The sequence below is a fragment of the Rhodamnia argentea genome, chromosome 1, assembly GCF_020921035.1.
Source record: "Rhodamnia argentea isolate NSW1041297 chromosome 1, ASM2092103v1, whole genome shotgun sequence".
NCBI classification, from domain to species: domain Eukaryota; kingdom Viridiplantae; phylum Streptophyta; class Magnoliopsida; order Myrtales; family Myrtaceae; genus Rhodamnia; species Rhodamnia argentea.
Window position 1 is genome coordinate 37034269 of NC_063150.1, and position 16207 is coordinate 37050475.

The 16207-nt window shown below is 39.6% G+C and overlaps 3 protein-coding genes across 10 annotated transcripts; 2 read left to right on the forward strand and 1 right to left on the reverse strand.

Moving 5' to 3' along the window:
• Positions 1 to 3147: 3147 nt before the first annotated feature.
• Positions 3148 to 6846, reverse strand: LOC115755130 (SUN domain-containing protein 4-like). Of its 2 annotated transcripts, none has more exons than XM_048280408.1 (5): positions 6666 to 6846; positions 6020 to 6224; positions 4579 to 5861; positions 4413 to 4498; positions 3148 to 3536 (listed from the first exon to the last, which is right to left on the reverse strand). In XM_048280408.1, the coding sequence occupies exons 2-5, from the start codon at positions 6177 to 6179 to the stop codon at positions 3305 to 3307; spliced, it is 1761 nt and encodes a 586-aa protein (XP_048136365.1). In that variant the 5' UTR covers positions 6180 to 6224; positions 6666 to 6846; the 3' UTR covers positions 3148 to 3304. The 2 variants fall into 2 exon arrangements, with proteins under 2 accessions (XP_048136365.1, XP_030550286.2); XM_030694426.2 differs by having other exon boundaries at positions 6020 to 6234.
• Positions 6847 to 8098: 1252 nt separating this feature from the next.
• On the forward strand, positions 8099 to 10410 carry LOC115755131 (ataxin-10). 4 transcript variants are annotated; one of them, XM_030694428.2, is made up of 4 exons: positions 8101 to 8412; positions 8452 to 8474; positions 8744 to 9367; positions 9491 to 10410. In XM_030694428.2, the coding sequence occupies exons 3-4, from the start codon at positions 8767 to 8769 to the stop codon at positions 10360 to 10362; spliced, it is 1473 nt and encodes a 490-aa protein (XP_030550288.2). In that variant the 5' UTR covers positions 8101 to 8412; positions 8452 to 8474; positions 8744 to 8766; the 3' UTR covers positions 10363 to 10410. The 4 variants fall into 4 exon arrangements, with proteins under 4 accessions (XP_048136371.1, XP_030550288.2, XP_048136367.1 ...); XM_048280414.1 differs by having other exon boundaries at positions 8099 to 8474; positions 9578 to 10410; XM_048280410.1 differs by having other exon boundaries at positions 8102 to 8474.
• Positions 10411 to 11313: 903 nt separating this feature from the next.
• LOC115755132 lies at positions 11314 to 15681 on the forward strand. Of its 4 annotated transcripts, none has more exons than XM_030694430.2 (5): positions 11314 to 11498; positions 12272 to 13184; positions 13890 to 14302; positions 15178 to 15247; positions 15367 to 15681. In XM_030694430.2, the coding sequence occupies exons 2-5, from the start codon at positions 12394 to 12396 to the stop codon at positions 15428 to 15430; spliced, it is 1338 nt and encodes a 445-aa protein (XP_030550290.2). In that variant the 5' UTR covers positions 11314 to 11498; positions 12272 to 12393; the 3' UTR covers positions 15431 to 15681. The 4 variants fall into 4 exon arrangements, with proteins under 4 accessions (XP_030550290.2, XP_048139004.1, XP_030550292.2 ...); XM_048283047.1 differs by having other exon boundaries at positions 12379 to 13184; XM_030694432.2 differs by lacking the exon at positions 11314 to 11498 and adding an exon at positions 11522 to 11658.
• The last annotated feature ends 526 nt before the right edge of the window (positions 15682 to 16207 follow it).

Consider the following 16207-nt stretch of genomic DNA (forward strand, 5'->3'; position numbering starts at 1 on the left):
CGCATCAAAGTTCTTGTCTTGACACCTCACAACAAAATGGGGTGGCAGAGAGGAAGAATAAGCACCTTTTAGTGAGTAACTAGAGCTCTACTCTTCACAACTAAAGTGCCCACATATCTATGAGGTGACGTTCTTCTTACATCCACATATCTTATCAATAGAATGCCTTCTAGAGTGTTAAGTTTCAAACACCCCTAAGAATCCTTCAGAAGACCTATCCATCCTCTCCACTTGCTCAAGCCTTACCCTTAAAACTATTTGGCCGTATCTCCTTTGTCCACTTCATAGAGTCTTTTCATCTTGCAAAACCTAAAAATCCTCTTCCCACAACTCTTATACCTGATTTTGAACAATGTTTTTAAAATAATGAAAATTCAGGTCCACCTATTTTGGCATCTCATCTCCTTGTGAGCATAACAGGTGCGAAACTAGTACCAAGAATACCGAGCTCCCATCTTATGCTCAAATCTACATGAGAAGAAACAAAACTAAAAAAAATAAGTTTTTGCTCTCTTAAGGTGCCATTAGTCCGACCCATGACCTAACTAGAACTCCATACAATCATCAAGTAATGTTCCAACTCAATCTATCCAACTTGATTATAGTAAAAAAAATGAGTCTACTGATGAACTTGACATACCTATTGCTATCCGAAAAGGAGTTAGGTCTTGTACCAAACATCCTATGTCTCATTATGGTCTTACGAAAACCTCTCATCCAATTTTCATGCATTTACCTCAACCTTGTCTTGTGTGGAGATTCCAAGAATTGTGCAGGATGCTCTACAAGTTCCTGAGTGGAAGGAAGCAATTCTTGAGAAGATGAAGGCTCTAGGAAAAAAATGGAACATGGGATATGGTGGATCTACCCAAGGGAAAGTTCATGGTTGGATGCAAATGGGTATTCACAATCAATCATAGAGCTTATGGGTCCCTTGAAAGGTATAAAGATCAATTCGTTGCCAAAGGATTCATCCAAACTTATTGCATCGATTACTATGAGACCTTCGCTCCAGTTGCAAAGCTAAACACTATCAGAGTGCTCCTATCACTTGTAGCCAACCTTGATTGACCTCTACAGCAACTAGATGTGAAGAATGCATTTCTGAATGGAGATTTGGGGGGAGAAGTATACGTGAATTTTCCCCTCGAGGCTTTGATATAAGGTTTGAATCGAATGTTTGTAAATTTGAAGAAGTCACTATATGGATCGAAACAATCACCGAGGGCCTAGTTTGAGAAGTTCACTCAATCTGTGAAGAAACAAGGGTATGTTCAAGGACAAGCGGATCATACCATGTTTGTAAAGCACAATCTGTGAAGAAACAAGGGTATGTTCAAGGACAAGCTGATCATACCATGTTTGTAAAGCATTCTCGTAATGGGAAGGTTGCAATTTTGATATTTTACGTGGATGACATCATTCTCACCGAGAATGATATTGCCGAGATGAACAGGTTGAAAGAATGTCTAGCCTTTGAATTTGAGATCAATGACTAGGGAACTCTAAGGTATTTCCTTGGAATGGAGGTGGCTCGGTCAAAAAAGAGAATTGCAGTTTCACAAAGGAAATATGTTATGGATCTTCTAAAGGAGACTGGAATGAGTAGTTGTAGACCGGCATATACTCCAATAGATCCAAATCAGAAACTTGGAGATGACAAAGGTGAGGTTCTTATTGATACATCGAGATACCAGAAGCTTGTAGGGAAACCGATATGTTTATCGCATACTCGACTAGATATTGCCTTTGTTGTGAGTATGGTAAGCCAATTATGCATTCTCCCTATGAAAGACATCTTGAGGCCATGTGTGGGATTCTGAGATACCTAAAGAGCACACTTGGACAAGTTCTGCTATTCAAAAAGTCTACTCAACAGGAAATTGAAGCATACATTGATGCAACCTAGGCGGGGTCAATTACCGACATAAGATCGACTTCGGGATATTGCACATATGTTTGGGGGAACTTGGTTACTAGGCGAAGTAAGAAACAGAATGTGGTGGCACGAAGCGGTGCGGAAGCAAAGTACCGAATAACGGACCATGAAGTCTGTGAGATGTTGTGACTAACACAAGTACTAGAAGACCTTCGAGTGCCAATGAAAATGCCTATGAAGCTGTATTATGACAACAAGGTTGCAATCAACATTGCACATAATCCAGTGCAACATGACAGAACTAAACATGTTGAAATTGATATACACTTTATCAAGGAGAAGATTGATGCAAGAGCTCTTTGTATGCCATTTGTGCCAACAACCCAACAAATTGCCGACATTCTTACAAAGGGGCTATTCGGACCTAACTTCGAGTTTCTCATCAGCAAGTTGGGCATGATAAATATTACGCACCAACTTAAGGAGGGTTGTCGAAGAATCGGAAGAAGATCTCGATAAATTAGGAGAAAATCTTGGGATATGATTTTCTTGTTTCCATTTATTTTATTTGCTTTATTTCTTAATCCTCAAGATTAGGGAAATAGAAAATCTTTTCATTTTCTGCTTTTATTTCCTTTCTATAGCATAGCTATCCTAGACTCTATTTATATGTAATATTCTCAGAAATAGAAGAAACAACTTTTCTTCTTTGAAATAAACGCCATTCAAATAGCTCATTTAAAGATCAAAATGAGATGCAGTGAGTAGACAGTCTAAGCCTTTGTGTGCTCATCGAAAGACAAGAAACAAAGAAGACCGGCAAAAGTTTGACATGCGCCTGGCCACCATAACTTCTCTGAGATATGGAGAAAGTCCAAAATCCTCCATGAATTGTCTTAATCAAAATAGAAAACTTTCTAATTAAAATATACTTCTCTACACCTGTATATACATGACGTCTCAAACCAGTTGCAGCCAAATCTCCTCCAAGGGAAACCGAAAATTCTCAACATTATACATCACGCAACTTCTCACCCAGAATAACAAGGAGCTGGAAGAAACGTTCTTCCATCTTCGGTGACATCAAATCAAGAAAGCAAAATAGAGAGGATTCGGTTTCTGTATCCAAGCCTACAACAGGGTCATCAATTGGACGGTCAAATTTCTTTCTATGACATGGAAAGTTTAGGTGAAAGGACTCCAAGGTGAAGCGACGGCTCTAACTCATGATATCAACAACTGGCATGATATGGTTGGTCACGTGAAGGAACCATGAACACTATCAGAACGACTGTCCCATAAGTTCATAACTAAAAGTAAACAAACTTCAACCATTGAGACAATAACCATGGCGAGAACTACAATATTCTCACCATCCTCAATCTACTAGGAATCAATCTTCAAGTGAGACGGATCTCAACATAATCACAACAAAAGAATGACTCCTACAATGGCCCAATACAACAGCAAGAAAATCCAAGACGACCTAGAGTGAGGAAGCATCACAAATTTCTGCTTTCCACTAAACATATTTACAGTCAAATCTACAATAAGCTTAAGAGCTGATAAGAAAAAACATATCAAGGTTAGAAGAAGCACAAGAACACTCTTGTTTTCCATGTGTTCCTGAGTATCCAGGATTGTCTCCATTTCTGATCTGCAAATAGCATTTGTTCTATTATCAGTAGTCAGAAAAATGTCATCCACATGATGCAAAAAAAATTAATATGCCACATCATCTTCATCAACTTCATGTTTGTCTCACAAGTTGTGCAGTATCCGATATGCTAGTATATGCTATATGTGAATTCAATAAGTATATCAGATAGACAATCTATTTTGTAATGGATGGCTCACTGCAGTTGCATCTTTCATAAACTATATCCAGGGTGAAGGGATGTTGATATGCAAAACAAAGGCATTATTTTTGTAAGAACTAAGAGCTTGGTACTGAACACGGTATTTTGATGAGCAAACAATTTTGGTTGGTTGGGATTTTTCAGTACATGGACCGGGAATGCCAACATTGACTTGCCCATCCAACCATAGCTTGCATCAGTATCCATCTTCCAACCAAGCTTCCACCTTTGTCTTTCCTGGACAGTATCTTCTCAATTCATCTTAACCAGCATGGCTAGTGAAATTACAATCCTAGTTAAATGATTACAGACTTTCATTCATTATATATATATATATATATATAGATAGATACACACACACACCCTGTAAATTTAGACCAAACAAAAAATGAAAAAGAATCACATTTAAGCGCAATCATTGAACAATAAAATTCTAGCATAATCAGAAGTCCTACAGCTAAAAAAGGCAAGAACAGACAAGAAGTAATAGATGTATACAGAGCCGCATGCAGGAACAACGGCATATGGACGATTGGAGGAAAGGTCACGCGTTCAAGCAGTGCATACATGCATGTGAACTGATGCCATTCCATGTGCTAATGTCAAAACAGAAGCTTGGAACATGCAGCAGAACATTACTACCATCATTGAGCTATTCACAGACTGAGAATTACCTGAGAATTGCATTTTCGCTGTTCAGAATATCAATTTGTGTGGAAACAAGTGACTTCCACAGGACCAAATCAGATAAATCTTTAACCTGAAAAAGCCCCAGAAACCATGTCAAAAATCATGCCTCCTATAAGACTCCAAGAGAGCACTAACAGATACGGTACATACAATAGCACCCCTGTTGTCACGAATATCCGCTATATCCAATCTGATCTTCTCCAACAGCATGGCGTTCTCAGCAATTTCTTCATCCACTTCTTTGAATAGACCCCCATACTTTAAATTCAAATCTTCCAAGTACCGCTCCAGAATGGATAAGTTTATGCCCAGTGACCGCACCTTTTGCATCAATATCTTAAGAACACTGTCCCCAGGCAATCTTCCTACTGGCTGTGGTTGTATATCACTAATTTGTTCATCTGACTTACTCTTTGAAACGTCAAGCTTCTGCTTAGAATCTTCGTGTGCAGCTCCCAAGGCAGATTCTGTAAATTGGTTCTGATGAAGCCCATCAATTTGAGAGGGCACTGGTTGGGAAAAGATCAACTTCTCATCTCCTGACTCGTCTGAAGTAAACCGATCATCTTGGACAGAGATCAAATCCTCTAGCATGCGCTCAACAGCATCAACACCATAAACTCTCACAGTGCTTAGAGTACAGTAAAACTCTGAACCATAGTGGCTAAGTAAATCTAATTTGAGATATCGCACCCACTTTGGCTCTGATAATCTAAATCTCTGAGATTGTTTAACATTTTTAGCAGTGAACTGGCCAAGATTGACCCATGTCTTTGTTGGATAAACCAGACTACCCAGTACCTGGAACTCCTTCACATTGGATGAATGGTGCTCGAAGTTGGCTATTTCAACAGTATAAACTAAAGTCTCTTCAGAAAGTTCTATTATCACAAATTTCTCTTCAGCTGAACATGGATTGAGCAGATACTTGTCCATATCCTTGCCCAAAATGTTAGATGCACCCTTTGCCTCCTTGTTGAAGGCCAAGACCTTCGCTCCCTTGGAAGCAGATGCATAATCATACTCAGCCCCACCCGGCTCAACCCTATGCATAGTGCTTCCAGTTTGGCCACCCATAGTATTTTCTTTAGGACTAATAGCCTTATGCTTAAATTCATCGAATTTTGGTGGTTCATCACGTGCCACCCTATCACCCTTTCGTGCATCTTTGTCCAAACCATCTTGGACACCTGAATTCTTAACTTCAATCTGCTCTTCAGAACTTGCAGCAAAATTTCTACATTCTTGTTTAGACTCTATTTGACTGCCAGGTACATTTGAACCAACACCTTCACAATGAGCACTCTTACCAAGGAAGTCATGACAAATAACAGCACAATGACTTTCAGGTACCAAAGTAAATGTCTTCAGTGATCCTGGCCCAAATTCAGGCAAGCAAACTTTACCATCCGGGACATCTGATGTGTCTAATCCTGCATCGAGCAATTAAAGTTTTAATCAAATGCCAATCTTAAAGGATCAAATATTTGACATAAAGCCATTTTAACTGTATAAAGTTAGATGACCTCGACAAACAAGAGGAACTTGTCCACATGAGCATCACCAAGTAACAATGTGAAAATATGCTTACCTCCAAGAGCATTGCCAAGATTGATGTAAATGCATGAAGCGAAAATCAGCCACCAAAAGGTGACCAGGAGGGACAGTGACAGCTTGTTCAAGGCTTTCCTTTGAAGAAAATAATAATGCGCAGCTTTTCTTAGCAAAAATGCTTCAACTGATCTCCGCATTTCACATTAATCCAAACCCCCCCTCCCCAATGCAAAAGTAAGCAACTGGTTCTCTCTGGATCAAAAAGCATGAACAATCTTATTTAGACAAGATGATTTTCCAGCATGAAAACATCAGCCAAGAGACAAAACACCAAATTATCCGAGTGTTCCAAAATCTTAAACTGTCAGAGCGTGAATATGACTCAGGACGACATATAAAACTTGTCGCAACAATGAACTAAGCCTTTAAGATTCTTCCTCAATTTCAAGACTAACATGTAACGAAACTCTGACGAGTAGTAACTGGGAACATATTCACCGACGATTTACAGTCGCATCAACAGCCCTTTTCCCTCTAAGTCTAAGCATAGCAACACGCACAAGCAAGTTCCGAGCTTTCGAATTTGTGAGTATACTGCGAATAGAAACAACTGGAAAGAAGAAGAAAACTACGAGAAACTCCATCATTTTTCAGAGCACACAGGGGCGAGCAAAAGAATTCACCTCAACCCTTCTGCATCAGAAGGGGGTTCTTGGTTTTCGTCATCAATTCATCAACTGGGCAATCCATATGTCTATAAAATCCGCGTCTTTATTCCGTATAAATTGCAAAGCTCTCACTTTCTCAATTTCTGCTCTGCAGGAGAAAAGGAAGTTTCCAGCAAAGTTCTTGGTGGTAAGACGTTCATTTTCCTATTTTGACTTTTCTTTTCCAAGACGCGGTGAATGAACAATTTCTACCATTACCATTGCCAATGCCGAAAACGCAACAACATCCAAATGCAGTGAATGTAACATGCATACATATATCATACATTTATATACAAGAGCATGAAAGTCCTAAAATTTATCAATACACAAAATGCAAGTGCAATCGAGTTTTAAAATTTATCAAATCGGTATAATCAAATCCTTTTGTTAATTTTGTTTAACTCAACTAATGAAAAACTCTAACGTTGGATTTTTATTATTATTTTTTCCTCTTACATGGCTAAAATATGAAGATAAGGTAAAACAATATCGAGAGAAAGTGCTGACAAGGATTGACTGGGGTCACCAAGCCAAGGCTAGTGGTTGGTGACCTTGGCCCACTGCAGGGTCCGGCCCTCAATCTAATTTAAATGAGTTTTAAATGTATTGATGTGTGCAAGAACAAACCATATTTCATAAGCAAATAAGCTTTACAAGGAATGCAAAGTGGGATAACTATTTATGAGGCAGCTTTACGAGAAAATTTCAATAAAAGCTCCAAGTTCTTTCAATTTTTTTAAATAAGGGCATAAAATGATCCTTGTTTCAAATAAGGACATGAAATGGCCATGACTATTTCAAATAAGGGCCCGACTTCCCTGGCCAGCTAAATATTTCGGCCGATCAATAGTGTTTTCGTCAAAATACAACTTTAACCTAATTTTTAGTTAAATTAAATTAAAAATTAATAAAATTAAAAGTGAAAAAAAAAACAAATGATAAAATAATAAAAATACCAAATGACCAAAATGCCTCTATTAACCGGTGAGTCATGCTCTTTTTTTAGACCGATAAAATCATTTCATGCCCTTTATTTAAAATAATTTTCATTTCACACTTTTATTTGAGACGATGAGGGTATTTGATGCCAATATTTGAAATAAGGTTAATTTTATGTCCTTATTTGAAAAAATGAAATAACTTCAAGCTTTTTTTTTCCTTTTTCTTTTTTAGAATTTCCCCAATTTTATTATTGGCTGCGATAACCAACAGTTTGCAGCTTATTTTTAACTACAAATTGACAAGAATTAGGAATGCGACATTCGTTTACTTTATTGATCTCTGCAAGTTCCGTCACGCAATCGGATCACGCCCTGGAAGTTGAAGTTGGAACAGGAAAAGTTTGGTTGAATCGACGAAGAGAGGAGGTAAATCCAAGCCTTGCTTGATTTGATACCCACCAATCACAACACGATGGACGTTCTCGCTCTTGAGAAAGTTGCGTTTTTTTACCAGTGACAACGTAATAAAACCCGTCATTCTCAGTAGTGTATGCCAACTTCTGTAGAGGCGGTGGGCTTCATCGTTTGAGAAGCTCCCAGAATCCGAGAAGAGGAAGGCAAATTTGAGCTAAAATTACACCTCTACTTTCAGTTTTGCCCCCCGCCCATTCTATCGATTTGTAATTCGCAGCTTTACTGAGGAAATTTAGGGTCCAGCGCGGTTCGTGTTGCCGCAATCGCCTTGGAGAGCTCAACTAGCATTTCAAAAGGAAAAAAAAAAAAGGCTAGGATCGCAAGCACATCGGCACTAGTTCGGTGGCAGAGTTGAGAATCCAAACAGGTACTCCGCTTGCTCTTATGCTCTTTGTAGTTATTGCCCACCAAGTGTTTGAAACATTGCCGATTGCTGGATTTTGCCCTCATTGCGTGGATTCCCTCTTATCCGTTGACGAATCGATGGATTGCCTGATTGAGTTTCCTTATTTGGGGCATGCTTTGTGGACAAGTTTTCAGCTTGAGGACTTTGACTCCCGATGGAAATTTGTCTTTGATACTTCCTTGCCCAGTTAAAATGTTGCATAGTTGATTAGCTGCTTTCTCTGTGTGCAGTCACAACGATAATTTAATCTTCAATGGACGACAAGGTCGGGTCGTCTTTGCCAAAAGATATCCTCAATTGGCTGTTTGCTTATTCTAAATCCACAAGTCTAGCGGATGCCTTGCAAGCTCTTGTGAATATATCAAGAACTGCAGATGGGCGTGCCGATCTTGCTTCAAAGAATGTCCTTGCCTTGATACTTGATCTGATTCAAGGACACTTGGAATATTTGAATTCTGAACTTCTGGTATCATCACTGAAGCTTCTGAGGAACCTATGTGCTGGAGAGGTTGTAAATCAGGATACCTTCATTGAGAAGAATGGAGTTGGGATCATTTTGACTGTCTTGAGGTCTGCAATGCATACTCCTTCCTTAGACTGTGGAGCCGTCAGGATGGCCCTGCAGGCTCTGGCAAATGTCTCGTTGGCTGGAGAGAGACATCAACAAACTATTTGGGTTCAATTCTTTCCAAATGAATATCTCACGCTTGCAAGAATTCGGAGTCAAGACACGGTTGATCCTTTGTGTATGATACTATATACTTGTCAAGATGGGAACCCTGTACGCCTGGCAGAGCTGTGTGGAGATCATGGTTTGTCTTTGGTGACAGAAATTGCTCGAACTGCTTCAATAGGTAAGTTCAAATTTTTTTTTTCGCTCTTTAGGCCTGGTTCTCAAGTTCTTTTCCTCCCACATTGATTGAAAGTAATGTTATTCTTGTTTTCGTCACGTGACGTCATTTCCTCTCGTTTGACAGTTGGATTTAGAGAAGAATGGTTTAAGTTGCTTCTCTCAGTTATCTGCTTAGAAGAAGCTCATTTACCCACTTTATTTGCCAAACTAGCCATTGCTCCTGCTATTGACAGCAAAGATGTCCAAATGGACTGTGATGAGTTTTCACCGGAACAGGCGTTTCTCCAGAGGATCGTGTCAGAGATCCTAAATGAGCGAATGGACGATGTCACTGTCTCTACCGAGTTTGCATTATACATTCTTGGATTGTTCAGAAAAGCTAGCGGGTTTGTTGATTTTTCGGAAAGGGGCAAGTTTGGTCTTCCTACAGGGTCCTCTCCAATTGATGTCCTTGGGTACTCGCTCACCATGCTGAGAGATATTTGCGCGCAGGATGGTGCGCGAGGACCCACGGAAAATGCACAAGACGCAACGGGCTCACTTCTCTCCTCGGGTCTTTTGGATTCGCTTCTGAATTTGCTCCGTGAACTTGAGCCTCCCACCATTATCAGAAAAACCACTGATCATGGTCAGTGCCAAGGGAATGCAGATTCTAAACAACTGAAGCATTGCCCTTACAAGGGGTTTCGGAGAGATATTGTCGCCGTCATTGGCAACTGTTTGTACTGGAGGAAGAGCGTGCAAGATGAGGTCAGATGCAAGGATGGGGTTTTTCTGCTTATGCAGCAGTGCGTTGCGGATGAAGACAACCCGTTCTTGAGGGAATGGGGTATTTGGACAGTCAGAAACTTGTTCGAGGGAAATACCAAAAACCAACAATCAGTTGCTGAATTGGAGCTCCGGGGAACTGTTAATACACCGGAGATTGTAGAACTTGGTCTTCGGGTGGAGTTGGATCACAAGACTAGAAGACCAAAGCTTGTAAACTCTGCCTGAGGACTTTTCGGAGTTCCAGAATCCATGATGTGTTTCTCTGATGTTTAAGTTAACAGAAATTTATTCCATGGTATTCTGGTGGCAATTTTTGCCCCTAGACATTGAGGCGAAATCGAGAGTCAAATTTTGATGAATTAGCGTGTTCTTATAATTTGATTGTAAAATTTGCCAATTTTTCCTTAGGAATAACAGTATATGCAAGTAATTTAAGGCGTATTGCAGCTAAAAAACGTTAGCATGAAATCACATTAGTTCTAGTAAAGCGCAAATCTCTTATTACATTTAATTTTGCAGCAGAAATCAATAGTTCTTCCCATCTTATCATTATGTGAATTCAATAGTAAGCAATGAGGAAGTCAAATTAAGATAAAATGAATGTTGTCTATATGACAATAATTTGCCCTTATGTAGATTGAATAGGTTATAAAAAAAAGCTGATACTATTGTCCTTTGATCAATGCGCACACCTTTTTATGCCATACGCAAAATTTCAATCTATAAGACAATAGTAAATACAGGCAATTAAATTAAATTTTGACATTCACAACTCATTACATAATAAATGATATTTTAATACAATACGAAAATATAAAACTGGTTAGGATAATTCTGCTTGTGATATCTAGTGAATGTTAAAAAAAAAATTGTCTCGATGCATGCGTTGATTGTGAAACATATGAAAACTAAGACATTTTCTAAGCTGTATTAATCAACATAACAATTTCATCAATCTTAATTCGAGATTCGACTTACTATATTTTTGCTTGCTGTTTATATGGGATGCATAATTTAGGGCACTAGGTTGTCTTTTCTTTATGTTTTCCTCTGCAAAACACAGAAAAGTTTAGACCGTCAACGGGGAAAAACCGACAGGGTCGAGTCCCACCTGAATTCTGTCTTTCCCTGAAGAAGATAACATCGGAGACCCGTCTTCTTCATCTCTCTCTCTCTCTCTCTCTCGTATGCAGATCACAGAAGCGCCGGATTTCGTCGGTTCCCTGATTATGACAACCCGTGCGTCGTCTCCTGTTTCCGTGATTGGATCTAAGAAGCTTCGACTGTCCCTCACTTTTCTCCATATATTCATACCTTGGTTACTTCTCTTCCGGTTCACCTCTCCCCCTCGGTTTGAATAGGTAAAACTTGTTCTTTGCTCCTGTTGCTTTCCCATGAATTGGTCAGTGTTCATCTATGCTTTGGGAACCTGGACTATTGTATCCTGGTGCTCTATGACTCCTCTGTTCGTAACGAGCTGGTTGCTCTTACGGAAATGAAGGACCTTCAAGTCCTGGAGAAGTAAGTGAGTCGGCGTTGTCAGAAGAAGGGTATGGGTAGGGAAGTATTGGGCGCCTTTTGTCACTGTGGAAAAGCCAGAAGACTGCTAGTACATACCTACTAATGTTAATCTGCTTTGATTGCTTGTTAGTTCAATCTTTTAATGATATCTCGTTGTTGTTTACTGCATACCTGTTTTACAGTTTTGAGTTTGATGGTGAGTTTCTTCCGTTCTTACTTCCTCCCAAAGAGGGAGAAAACTACTTCTGACATACCTTACCCAAAAAAAAACTACTTCTGACATAAATGGACTGCAAATGGACTTCCTCTCAACTTAGTAGAGAATATGGGAAATCCTTTTTGGAAAAGTATATGTATAGTTAAGGGAAGTGGTCAATTAAGGGAGGATTATGGCCATCGTCATTAGGTAGTGTTGAGCAGTTTCTTTCATCTGCAGTTGGTAGCTATTGAGAACTCTAGATATTGAAACTGAACGCCTTGCTGCTTCCTGCTGATTTCTCAAACTTTATATTTGCACTGTTTTGTTGTTTCAGCGTTCCTTAAATGGTGAAATCTGGTTCATCTCATCTTGACTTATAAGTTTGTTACTGTTCCACTTTGTTATTTTCATTAGTTTTAGGACACGTGTGATGCGATCTTGGGGTTAACAGCATAAAGGCCTATCAAAGCAGAAGCATACAGTATCCAGCTGGCCCTGCCTTGGACTTATCTCTATATGGTAGTGCACTACTCGTGATGAATTTGTCTACTAGCTCTCAGCAGAAGAAGACTTCCCATAGCAGGGGCAAATCTACTGGTTGGGCTGCCTTTGATCGAAAGCATCGACAAGAACATGCTCTTGAATCTGAAATTCAACATGATCCTTTCCCACCGATATCAAGAGCAATTGTCTTGCCGAACCCCTGTCAAAATCTGGCCGGGAACAATAACTCTTATAATAAGAGGCCTTTCTCGGCAGTTCTCCGATCTGCCGTAGATTTTCCAGGTTTGGCACACAATGGAAATGTAGAGAAACAACTGCTTTCTGATGATTCCAGTGATGTACAAGGTACCAGTAGGGATTTGGTACAAGAGAGCCACACAGCGGAACTTCATTCTTGGGCTGAGAACGAGTTGATTGTGGATATTGTAGAAGCTCTCAACAATGATTTTGTTAAGGCCTCGACTTTGCTGGAAGGTATGCTATCTGCTGGGCTCTTTGAAGGAGATAAAGAATGCAAAAGCGCAAAACAAAATACTTCTTCTCAGGATTCTTCCCTTGACGAGTTAATGAGGAACAAAGATTTTTCATCAGGGAAGAATGTGGACTTTTCTGATGGCACTGACACTCTTAACAATGACTTTAACAGTGTCAACAAATATATGTTTGATGAAAAATCTTTTGGGGGAAAAACTTATGATGATTCCACTGGAACAAGGTCTATTTTGGCCCATTTGAAGTCTTTGCCTCTTGAGCCGGAGTGTGGGGAGGAGGAGGAGGAGGATGTTTACTTGAGATTCAGGAAGGATGCAATTCGCGTTTTGAGGTACCATTACCACCCTTCTTGAATCCTCATTCTTTGTAAATTTCATTCTACTTACTTTCTTTAATTTGTGCATCCACTCTTATACTCAATTAATCAACCGTTGTCTTCAATTTACAAGTAAATTGTCAGACTTGGTACCTTGGCATCCAACATTGGTCACAGTTATTGGCATGGAACTTAAACAGTGGTTAACAAATTTTCACATCACATATCTGCTTGTGTAGTTAGGACTCCAGGAAACATGGTTCAATCATCCATTCTGAAAAGGATGTTCCACCCTGGAAAGAATATTAGAGCCTGAGAAGATTTACAATTTAGGAGGACTTCTGTGACCTCTCCTAAAGAGAAGGTTCTGTTGCAAAACTCTGTACATGTGATTTCGTTGTGGTTCATTTTCTTGTGATGATTATAGTGGCATATATAGCTTTTATGTTATTTTGTGTGAATTGTTTATGGAAATAGATTCTGTGCTTTAGTTGTCCCTCGCAAGGTGTTCACTAAGCTATATTAGGTACTGAACTGTGGCAAAACTGCTGAACTGTTGCGACAATTGACCTCTCTGACGGTTCTATGATCCTTATGCTTTAACACCTCAAGAATGCAAGTATTCAGGAGTCATGGTGTTGCCTCTCTAACAGAATGTTGGGGAGTCCTGTATTGTTTGCTGGAGTAATCCTGATTTGGTGAAATCTTTACTTTACGTAGATCAGCATCTCAGCATTCAAGGGCTGCACAAAATGACTTTCTAAGAGGTGATCATTCTTCTGCACGGCATCACTCTCTAAAGGCTCGGGAGGAATGGTTGGTTGCTGAAAGACTCAATGACAGTGCAGCCAAGGACATCTTGAATATCAGGAATAGCAACAACGATATATGGACATTGGACTTGCATGGTCTTCATAAAACCGAAGCTGTTCAAGCCTTGAAAGAACGTCTGCGAAAACTCGAATCGCAGGTGCCATCAAATCGATCAGTTTCTCCAAAGAGACTTCATAGGATTCATCAGAAGAATGGAGTTGCTCGATCTTCATCGGTTGAGTGTTTAACTTCTATTGACAAGGAGAAAATGGATAAGCCACAATCAGGACAAAGACCTTTATCATTGCAAGTCATAACAGGTACTTTGCCCTTTTTTCTCCTATGTCGGGTAGAACACTATTCTCCTTACGTACGATTATATAAGTAACCTATCCTCATGCATATTTGCCTTCTAATAAGAAATCCATCCTCATGTACCGCTCTAGCTCTATTTATGATTTGAGAGGAAAGTTTTTTCCTTCTTTCTGTGCAGTTGTGCAAGGGAAACTCTGTTAGAGATTGTATTATAAGATGCACAATCAAATGGATGAGTTTTTTATACAATTATCACTGAAAGATTAAGTTTGTCCTTGGGTGTGTCCTAGCAGATTTATGTGTCAGGTGCTAGTTATTAGGATGTAGCTGTCATGAACGTAAACATGAAATACACAGCTTTTACTAACTTGTGTAATTCGTTCCTGTTTGTCTTGTGAATGTTCCTCTCATAGAATCCGTAATGAACTTGTTTTGTCTGCAATTGTGATGTTGCCATGACAAGAACTGAATCTATCTAAGGAATTCATGCCATGTACCTAATGGTGGTGAAAGCTTGGTCTCCATTGAGTGTCATAAATGTGTGTGATATCAACCCTCTTTAGTCTGTTTTGCCCTTTTTTCCCCTAAGTTTCCACCTGGGTGGCTGAAAAAGAATCATCCTGGAAATTTCATAGAGAAGACCTAGAGATCTGGTTGAGAGTCAATAATGTAACCCCTCTTCATCAATAACTTTGCCACTGTGCATCCCTGCCCCAACCCCGACAAAACCCGCATTTGACCTAGAAGGTATAGACCTTAACACTGTGGCTCGGAACTAATATTTCTTAGCTCTTGGAAATTTGGAACTCAAGTTTTGTGACTACTAGTCTGTAGGTAATGTTCTTCCTATGAGACAGGTCTAATTTGACAACTGCTGCAGGTGTAGGCAACCATAGCCGAATGCAGGCTTCACTACCAGCAGCAGTGAGAAGTTTCCTTAATGAAGACGGGTAACTTCATGTCTGCATACTACGCATGATATGCATAAACATAAACATGTCTTCTCTCAAATTTGTTCATTCAGTGTAGTTTAGAGAATATTTGTTTATGACTGGCTTGACTTGTGCAGGTACCGCTTTGATGATACAAGGCCAGGGGTAATAACTGTACGCCTGAAGTTCCGACAGAATTGAGTAAAACTTTCTCATTGGCTGCTCATGATAGTTTTCCTTTATGTACTATATGGAAATGAATAGTTGGTGGAACGATCTCTCCAGTCATCCACTGTCTTTCTATGTTTCTCTGTGCATGCCAGTAGTTCATCTCATGAAATAGTAGTGTTGTATATTTGGAATATCTTGTTTTGTCGGACGAATTAGTTTGGCCGTGAGAACCACATGCTGTTGAGTGCCACGCAAATAATATGACCTTGTTCTTCATGCAATTGACTATGATTTTGATTTGGACAGAATGGCTTTTTATTCAAATTCATCTAACACCAAGTACGAAGTTGAAAGATATAAAGCATTGAATGAGTTGCTATGTAAAGTATTTGTCTAAGAGCTCTTTTATTGAAAACACACAAATTCTCCCTCGACGTCTCGCTTTCTGTTCTCCCTCAATCACTTTGGCATAGCCAATCTTCTCTCCCGCCTTCTTCATTACTACAAAAATGGAGAATATCACCTCCCTTTCCCTCCTCGAGTCTCATGGCAGCCCGTCTTCTTCTCTTTCGTTTATTTCCTCTTTTGGTTCCTCGAAACCAGCTCATAAATCCCCCAACATTGAGCGTGCATGGCATGGTGCCAAAGAAGAGGGAAGAATGAAGAAGATGGTGAACAGTAAAATGAAAAGAAAAGGAAAGGAATGCTTTCTTACGCCCCTAATCGTGTCGTTAGAATCAGCGGCAGTGCTCGTTGGCCGGTGAAGATTTGCCCAGTTGGCAAGCTAGGCTCTTATTTGAGACTAAC